Here is a 10,252-nt window from a genome sequence, read left to right as displayed (position 1 = left end):
GCAAGATAGAAATACTTCAATGGCCTCAAAGTCAGTATAATTAATTACAATTGGGGCTTCATACAGTGATATTTTAGGTGTGAAAAGTTTCATTTTTGTTAGCTACGCCCCAAATCCTGAGTCATATTAAGCACAATATGAATCTGAGTGATTGCTATTGGTGTTCAAGTACAATGAGTTGCAGATCAAAGGTTTATGAATACACACGAGAAGCCTGAGAACAGGAAGGATTTTAAAATCAGTTAAAAAAGAAGAAAATGGGAGCTTTTTGTCCTGTTAACCCTGCATTCTGGTTGGCACACATTTGCCTCAGAAGTCCTTGGCAGCTTTACTAAATACCTACTCCTAAATATAAATGCTATGACCTAGATGTGGATTTGTACATAGAGATACTGCTACAGAAAGATGTATTTTCTTTTATAGGGTTCCCCTCAGACAATTTCATTTTACGTCAGTAAGATGTAGCATATGGCTTGGAACACTACTTTAGATATATGAATTATGTTCTCTTGCATGCACTTCTCTGAAGATTATGAGGATCAAGTCTGAGGAAAGAAACAGTCTTTCCACAACAGTAAAATTATTTTAAGCAAAAAAATCCAAATATCACCAACCAACCAACCACCATGATCTTCCTAGAAACTACAATATGTTACTCTTGCTGTGGTAGACATGGCTTATCAGGAGGAATCATGCTGGGTTAATTTAATTTTTTTTCTTCTCTGGATCTGGAAGAGTGAGGGTTTCTGGTGCGGACTTTTTCCGAGGCCGATCTTTGGGAACTGTTAGGAAGTCAGGAGCATCTGTAGAGAGAGGAGTTGATGGAGCACTAGATGGAGCACTGCGGGTTGAAGAAGGCATGGAAATGTTAGAGATAGATATTTCAGGTGGGAAAATGCCAATTTTCTTGTTGGTAGCTTCCTGAGTTGCTCGTTCAAACTCTCGGACTTCATCCATCGTCATGTCTTCAACAAGAAGAAAAAAAAGGTTAAGAGCATGTTAGAATCACTTTGAATAATGGTTTCATTAACTCAGTTAAACCACTTAAATCCAAATTTCACATCAGAGAATGACTGCTTATGAAAAATCATTTAATGATATGCTTGATAAGAATTCCTTCCTATTTTAAAGCATCGATTGGAGTACAATAAGCAGACAATGCAAATAAAAAGATGCTAAGCACATAAATCATATATTAATGGTTCTGTCTGCATCTGGGTCTGAACTGAATGAAGAGTGCTACCTCTGTAATTGCTGAAAAAATCAAAATATTTCATAGGCGATTAAAAATACATTTAGATACAGAGTCAGGAGGTAGAATTCTTCAGAACTGCAAACAAAATGAAACTGATTTCTTCTTTTTCTTTCCATCTAGATTATGATCATGAACTGATAAATGGGTGGCACTGGTTTGTTCCCTCACTGTAACTATCACAGGATGAAAACTCTCCCCATGCTCAGCTTCCACTGATGGTTCTAGTTACAGTGGCACACACATAACAGAGGACACCATGCTTTTCTACTACAAACTCCTAAAGAATTTGATACAGTCACAACATGCTTTCCAACAATCTGCTGCTTAATACCTTGGAAAATAGAGGCAAAAAGAGATGAGAGGTCAAAGACACTGCACAGAAAATCAGGTCCATGGGATGTATTGAAAGGAGTGAAAGTCTTATCCAGGTGACAAATGTGTCACAGTGCTGCAGAAACCCACAAGAGGGCAGAGTGAACCCAGCATAAATGTCTGATGATCCTAAAAGTCTTCCAAACTAAATTATTCTGTGACTGTGATTTTATGTTTTCTAAACTGAGCTGTGCAAACCCTTTTCTGATAAAATCATAAATGAATGGCAAATAATTTGAGCAAAAGGAAGACATTTTTGAAACCCACTGCTTTATGCCTGTATTGCCTGCAAGATATCCACTATGGCAAGTGAAATAAATTACATTACAGTAAATCTGTGTGTTTGAAGGATTCACAGAATAAGATTCAGCATATTCAAATCCACCCAAAGCACAGTGGAGCAACATGGGACTGCAGTAGTACTTACCATGTATACGACAAAATCCTATCTTTTCAGTACAGCAGTACTTTTTAGTGTTACCCAGCTGCAGGCATCTGTAGCCTTGGCTGTAACTGTTATGTAGAAGAAGCTTAATGCTGTACTACAGCATATGAAATAAACACAACACACACGTTGCCAGCTGCCTTCTCACTTCAATGCAGACTGCACTTCAGGGGCCTTTTCAGCCTACAGAGCTGTGCCACATATTAGGGGTGAGGACTAAGCTATTTTCAAATCTGAGATAAGTGTTGCAAATAAACAGATGGTCTCATAGGAACTGTACCTACTTGTCTTTGAGACAGATTTGAACCTGTGCTGCTGATTTTCATTGCATTTTGCTCTGTAACAAAGACTGCAGGATTTCTGAACCCAAACTGTTAGAAAACACTCTGACATCGAAGGAAGATCCCATACATTTATCTCAGCTCTTTTTGATTGAGAACTTCTCTACAAAATATAATGAAGTTTGTCTTGAATGAGTCAGAGTGAAACAGGACAGGAAGACTTATTGGTCCACTGGCCATTTAAGTGAAGACTGATTGAAGTCTTAACACAAAATATTCTCCCAGACTGTCAATCTTAAATTCATATATTAAATACTCTTTGTTCCTACAGCTGAATTTCAGCTTTTCGCTCACGCTCACTTTAAATTCACCTCTGTTCTGAACTACACTCAAGTAAAACAAGTCCTTACCCTGAGCTAAAAAGGTTCAGACTGTGGGAAATGCACCTGCTGTCTCTTTTTTCATTAATGACTAATCCTTTCCCAGCTTCCATAGTAATTTGGGAGCATGGGAACTCAGAACGGCAGATTTCCTTCAAAGACAAATCCTTCAGCATAGAGCCAAAGCCAAATCTGATTCTCAGTCTATGCTGTAGGTAACCTCTTATCAGGGTGGTGAGACTTTTTACTACGAACAAAGGACATAGGACATCAGGCCTTGTGCCACGCTTGTTACTTGAGTAAAATCATATCACTGAGTTCTACAGCTGAGTCAGTAGAAACAAAAGACATTTTTCAAAACAAATATTACCACATATTTTCTATTTACAGATATGAATGTTTTTCAAATTTAAGGCATCTGCTTGAAGCGCCTAAATTAAGAACCTGGGTTCTCACAGTTTCCATAATCTGAATCAGAGCACCTACACAGAACTCTGCACTTCTCCACAGGCTGCTGGTATACACTTCAGAAAGTACTTTTAACTTTGTTGGTAGCTACCCAGTGATAACATTAAAATTAGTAAGAAAATAAGTCGTTAACTTTCTTTCCCAGTCAACCAAAACAGAATGTTTCCACTCTCCATGTTCCTGGCTTTTTGACTCAGAACCTTTGCATTTTTTAACTATTCAAATAATAGAACGCAGAACTGACATTAAACAACTTCTTTATGTATCCAGTTGAGACTGGATAGTATTGTTTTCTCTGAAGATAAGGAGGTGTATATGAGCCTAAACCCACCCTCTCTTCAGTGGCCCTTTAAGTGCAAGATAAAAGCATGATTGCACTTCATGGAGTAAAATTCTATTGTTATTGAGGCAAGATCTCCCCAAAAATTCCACTGACTGATCAGCAAGATCAGCTGGCTGCTATTCTGTAATCTCTGTGCATATATTAGTTGAGGATGGGCAATATGTTTAAAAAATTGACATACTCTTGCTTTGGCATGGCTCTCTATTTCATCCACAGTAGATGAATGTTGGTTGCAAACTTTAATGTTGGTTTTTTCATGCATATTTTTCTCGTATTCTCGAACATCATCCATAGTCATATCTGTAAAAAGTTCAAAATTGTTGGCATTTTCCACTGATTCAAATGCAAACTTAATTTTTTAAGGAGAAGGTGCTACAAATACAGTCTTTCAGCAGAAACCAAAAAGGATTTAAAAAAATAACAGCATGGAGCAACTAGCTTTATGAAATTTGACTCATAAAGGTAGTTAGATCAGCCAAGGAAGGTGTAAGAAGGTTAAGTCAAAGGGAGCCAGAGAACAGGAAGGAGTGGAAATTGATTGGGAGAGTCCGTGTAACATAAGGTAGGCAAAAAGTACTCAAGTGCAGGCCTTGGCAAAAGCCAAGATCTTCTAAAATCTTTTTAGAAGATCCTTTGCAATAAAGGATAGAAATAGAGGGATTATAAATATTTACTTACCTGTGTAGGAGCTTTCTAAAATATTTTGTTATCTTTGCACAGTATATCTTAAAACCAGCAAATACTCACACTGTTAGAACACAAATCAGCTCAGATTTTAGGAGCTAATACTTTATTACAGTAATAAGTGGATTAATAATGAATATGTTAATAGTTTCGTAGTCTTAAAGGCATTTAACACATCATAAAAGCATGCCCAATGCTGTCTAACTAGTGAACAGTGTGCTAAATGCTTGCTATGTAACTCAACGTGCTAAGTCATAAATCACAGTGTTAGGAAAAGCACAGGATCCAATTAGCTGACTTGTGGCCTTACTCTTCTCAGTTATTCTACTTCTGAGCAAGGTGTAAACGAACACGAGGGCTGTCAGAATATCAATCCACTCTTTACAATTATTTGATAATTTCAGAGCTTCATGAAACTAGCCATCCATCTTTTATACTCACATTTAAATACTGCTTTATCAGCATAGTCTACTCAGAAATGCATACCACTTTTGGTAATGTACACAATGTTCTCCTTCTGAAGGCTACCATTTTTCTCAAGTTCATTATGTGTCATCTGGATTTGTAATTTTTTATATCATACCACTTCTTCTTATGTGATATGAAGGTCTTGGTGCATTTTATGAGATAGCTTTTAAGGAAAGATACAACTTCAGCTGTTATACCCATGTGCAATACATTTATCATTGAAAATGAAGTCTAAAATTAGACCAAAATAAAACAATACTCTTAACTAATACTCTTTCAACCTATTGTTTTTACTATTGCCTGTAATGAAAGACAAGCTCCTAAGCCATGTAAAGAACATGCTAAGGTGCATTTTGCCAAGCAGAGAACATGCTTTTTATTAGTAAGAAGCACTGTGAAAATAGATTTTCTTAATAATAAGGCTAAATGCAATTTAGTAAATTTAATGACAAGATACATTCATGCTTAGGGTAGCAGCAGAATAATCATCAGTAATATCAGTAACATACTAGGTTTGGTAACTGATTTTAATACACTAGTTACTTGATTTAGATGACTTACATCATCTCAGTCTTCCTCAAACTTTAATTTAAAAAAGATAACAGACACATTGAAGGCACACAGACTCTTTAAAAACAGTATCTTTGAAAACTTCTCTCCACACAAACATGTCAAGAACAGTATCATAAAAATTTCCCAGATCGTATCTATTAAATTGCACTGATGTATATACATTGGACCTCACTTATTTTGGGTAAAGAAATATTAGGTTTCTAGTCAGCAATTCTTACCACCTATTATACTTAATGAGAAGAGGTGTAAGGGCAGTGTTATGCCTTTGACAATGCAGTCTATAAAGGCTGCAGACAGCACAGATTAAAGATTAAATTCAAATCTATTTTAATAAGTCCAGATTTTTTATATTCTGTACATAACCTGAGAAGGAAGTGCTAAAATCACACTATATTATTTAGTAAGAAGCCTGACTGTGACAGAACAATCCACAAGCAGTCGTGTACTGCAGTATTTCATTTGTGGAAAGAGTGTATATACACACATATATATGTATATATATGTATATACACACACACATACACATGCATGCACTATTAAATATAAAGAATATTGTAAATTAAAATTTTTATGATTATCACAGCACAAGCTTTTTCATGCACTATTAAATTTAAAAGAACTCCATCATTTCAAAAGTAATTTATTCTGTATTTCAAAGAATTGTTTCTGCACGTTTATAAAGTCACTGGAGATGTCTGTGCTTATACCAACTGGGGTAGTTGGTTCTAAGTCTCAGCAAAGCAGAATGACACTGTTTTGACTTTCATCAGAACTCAGAAACATTCTTACACATGAATGGCTCAAAATCATCCCTGGAAGCTTAAGGAAGGTGTAAATAAGCTTCTAAACATATTCCCAAATAATTATTACATGCCAAGAGGGATGCTTTAAGTTATATGAATATGTATGATTATGGCTACATCTTAGTGAAAATACATGTACAAAGGACAAGCCCCACCAACTTACATAATAGAGTTAGTTGTTTTGATACCCAGAATTACTTTGCTCCAGAAAGTGTCCATCCCTACAGCTGCACAAGGATTCAGTTTTTGCAAGCTGCTGTTGAACCAGTCCTAGTGGTTTTTATATTTATATTTTTCACACAGGACATTGGAGTTCTATAATTCTCTTTATTGCAGTACTTATTAACAATTTAAAACCTTCCTAAAAAGCTGAAATTGTGTTGGATCAGAGGCCCTAGGAGTCTGCTGTAAGGAAAAAACTAATAAGCTTTAATAAAACCTGCAAGCAGCTCTCTCTATAGATGATTCCTGCCAGAAGCAAGAGATTGTACCTGCCTACAGTGCAGGATGACTGGACTGATGTCTATATTCTGAGATGCATGGGCTATAACAGCGTTCTGCATGATGCCTACTGGCTGCCTAATGTACAGCCTACTCCTGTTAACAAAGAACCAGCTGCCAATGAACTCTGTTTGTTCCAGAGAAACTGAACCTAGTTCTGGTTCTTACACGAACAATCTACTGTGAGATCAGATGGCCTATGACAACAAATGGAATTCTGCTTTTCATTGTGATAAGCTCCTCACTCACGCTTTCAAAAGTGGGTTTAATTTGCTGAATACTTACCATACCACTCATCAACCCAGGCAAAAGCCTGTCGGTGACCGATCAGGAGTATATCTCTGACCACCTGAGAAACAAGGAAGAGGTTAAATATCCTTGCAAAAATAAATCATTTTTAAAAAGTGCTGCCTTTCAGCAACATGTAATGTGAAAAATATACTGTCTGTTCTATCTCTAAAAAGACATACACTACAGAATCAGATACACTGGCTCTAAAATCTTGCAGTCCAACCTCCCACTTCACGTGGAAGTGCTGCCAGCACTGGATCACAGCAGCATGGCTTTCACTACCATGGGAAGCCATTTGGGAATATGTATAGAATCTCATTATCTTTGGGCAAATAGACTTGAACCAATTTTCCTTGTTGATTCTTTAAACATGTGGAAGGTCAACAGTTTGGAAAACATTACCATTTGGCTGTTATGCTATTAATGAATTCATTTTTTTTTACTAGACTGACAGGAAAACTCTCCCACTACCTGTTTCTAAGAAACATTGTCCATCATTGCTGAACGTTACCCATTTATACTCACAAATACTTAAGCTCAAATTTATCATAACACTGAAAACATTACTGATAAGTTTTTCTCAGCCTTAGACCTGAGCAACTTCAGGCTTTGTCAAGTTTCTACCCGAAGATGAACTTTTGGCACTGCTTTCAGACCTTGAAAAATATTCAGCTGAGCTTGCTGCTTCCAACAGAGTCATAGTTAATTTGTGTGCAGGATAGTACTTGAGTTCTGCTTGTGTGAAGGATAGGAAACAGCTCCTGTTTCACTCACCTTGTGTACAAACTGTTCTACCCTGGTTTGAAGTCCCCAGACTTCAAATTTCACAGTCACAAGTTTGTAGGAACACATAATTGGCTGATGGGTCTCTCTCCAGCCTTCTTTTAACTGGCCTCTCCCAGTCTTCTGTGACTTGAAATATTTAGGATCCTGAAAAACAAAGAAAACACATTCAGAGACCCTGGAGAGGAAGTCTTGTTTGTCAGGTTGCTAAATATGCTAATAGTCATTATGAAGAAGTAATATAAAATTGACTTAAATAAGCACCAGGATATAATAAAATAAAATCCTTTCTTTCATCCAACAGTCAGCGAATTGATGGCATTCTTGGAAGATGCTTTGAAGCTCATTTGATCTAGGACATTTTCTGCCATAGGAAAATATGTTATTGCAAGTCATTCCAAAGCAATGCGCTCCAAGTCTTATTTATGGCCTTTGGAAACAATGCTGCTTCTTTAGAACTTGTTTCTACACCACTCTCCCACTGTGTGCGACTTGCTTGTCTTCATGAAATCATGTCTGCTTTAAGGTTTGACACAACAGCACAGGACCCTGGCTGTTAAGACCCATTTGCAATTTTCAGTGACACTGCAGATCCAGATGATCAGTCGAGTAAGAAACTCCTCCAATTTTGCCATTTCTGTTTACAGCTGTGTTACAGTATGCTTGGTCAAAACACTGAAGGCCTAATTTCACCACTGTCTCTCTTTATCTAACTGCAATATCAAACAAATTGGTGTTGAAATTACAACACTGAGACAAGAATCAAATAAAGAAATTACCAGTAAGGATAGCAGTTCACTAAGGATTGCTTTTATTCAGACAAGATAAAGTCTTTGCTATGAAAATATTGATTTCCATATTGGTATGACCCCACTGCATTTCACTTTATGTCCATTCCTGCTCCTTAAGTTTTGAAAACTGAAATAATGTACACATCAATATTGATTTGAGAAGAATTTGAGGATAGTGAAGTTTCTGTAGATTTATAGTTTAGCTTCTAAAATCTGTCATTAAGAATAAGCACCAGCACTCATCCGTGTTGTCTTGTCCCAAGCTGAGACCTGGGAAACCCTTTTACATTCATCCTTTGCTAGAAAAGCAGTCATATGTGGATTTGTATGATGTGCTCAGTGGCAGACAAATAGGACAGAAACTAAAAAAAAAATGGTAAGGCTATTCTGATTTTGCTTTTTTTCCATGCAGTCCGATCTTCTATATCAATCAGCACCACTCTTTTTTACTGGTGTGTGCAGTTAGCTTCTGTTTCATTCCATAAACTGTAGCTTTGTCATTAAAACTCCTTCACAAAGTTCTAATGAGGTGATAGGTTTCTTTCTCTGTGAAAGACATCAGTTTTATTGCTGACACATTCTTTTCTAAATAGAAATTTTAAACTTGAACTATTATAGGGTTTCAATGTTAAATTACCATAAAAAACAATTCAGCGTCATCATATATCATAGCAACACACCACTGTATATCACAACTCACAGTCACATGCTGTTGCCATTCTTCTCACTCAATAAAGCTTGACCTCAGATTGATCTAGATATTTTCTGGTTGAAAGGGCTGTTTTATAGCTGATTACTGCCTGAAGCAAGCAATATAGTAGTAATAATAGAAAGCAAAAATAAAAAGGGGAGAACTAAGATGCAAAATTCTTCTAATTGGTACTATGAATAAAGAAACAGTACAGAAAGTACCATTTTAAATAGTTCTTATAAATATTACAGTGTAAAATAGGCATCTCTTTATGAAAAGGAAAAACTAAAGGAAATAGCTTTATGTACAGAAGGATCTGTTGTTCCTTCCATACACACAAAGTGCTGGAGTGATGATGCCACTCTATTGATTAAGCACTTTGGACAGACCTTTTAATAACACTGAGTGTAATGCAGGGATACTCTATATCCCTTCAATGATAACCAGAGCCATAATGGAATAACTCCAGAACAGTCCAAAGGGATTAATGTAATGAATTTGAGTCAATACCAATTTTTCAAACTTTATAAATAAAAATTAAATAATGAAGAGCTACCTTACATGACTGCTATACCCATGATGATGTTATTACATCATCTATTTCACACATACCTTATTTTTGCATCTAACCACCCATGCTTTCCTTTCTTTAGGATCCACCATCCAAAGAATACAGCCTCAATTCACTATTTTCCTCTTTATTTGTCTACTGGTAAAATCCTCAATCTGTTTTAAATGTAATGGCACGGCAAAAATCTTTTTATTTAAATAACCTTCCTGAGCTTTGATCAGACCCAATTTATTAGGAAAGCCCATCTGGCAAATCCTTTTGCTAAAGAGGAGCAAAACCTACTCTGTATTTGCAATACGTTACTGCCAGGTGCAGAGTGATTTAAAAATAGCACTTCTGCTAACATAGCAGAAACATCACTACCTGTGAGCAGGGCTTATTTGGGAATAAAACACAAAACTACAGGGATATAAAATAAGAGTCACAGCATGGGCATGGTTTTAAACACAGTGCTTTCCCAGTGCTTCTTACTTAGGCCTCATCTGGCAGTGTGTGACACACTTACTGCTGGGGATTCCATAATTTTGTATTTAGCATTTATTTTCTTACTGC

General features: G+C 36.4%; 1 protein-coding gene across 1 annotated transcript in view; it reads right to left on the bottom strand.

The window, feature by feature from the left end:
- Positions 1 to 876: 876 nt before the first annotated feature.
- PITPNC1 (phosphatidylinositol transfer protein cytoplasmic 1) overlaps positions 877 to 10,252 on the bottom strand; it is a 62,661-nt gene continuing 53,285 nt past the window's right edge. The window contains exons 7-10 of the mRNA XM_065735427.1: positions 7,639 to 7,794; positions 6,859 to 6,922; positions 3,726 to 3,844; positions 877 to 965 (exon numbers count right to left, since the gene is read on the bottom strand). Of these exons, the coding sequence (XP_065591499.1) occupies positions 960 to 965; positions 3,726 to 3,844; positions 6,859 to 6,922; positions 7,639 to 7,794 (345 nt within the window). The 3' untranslated portion in view covers positions 877 to 959. The remainder of the gene's footprint in view (positions 966 to 3,725; positions 3,845 to 6,858; positions 6,923 to 7,638; positions 7,795 to 10,252) is intronic.

Source organism: Cyrtonyx montezumae, unplaced genomic scaffold (genome assembly GCF_038088225.1).
Source record: "Cyrtonyx montezumae isolate F1298 unplaced genomic scaffold, pur_monq_1.0 scaffold_19, whole genome shotgun sequence".
NCBI lineage: Eukaryota > Metazoa > Chordata > Aves > Galliformes > Odontophoridae > Cyrtonyx > Cyrtonyx montezumae.
This window is presented reverse-complemented; position numbering and strand designations above follow the sequence as displayed.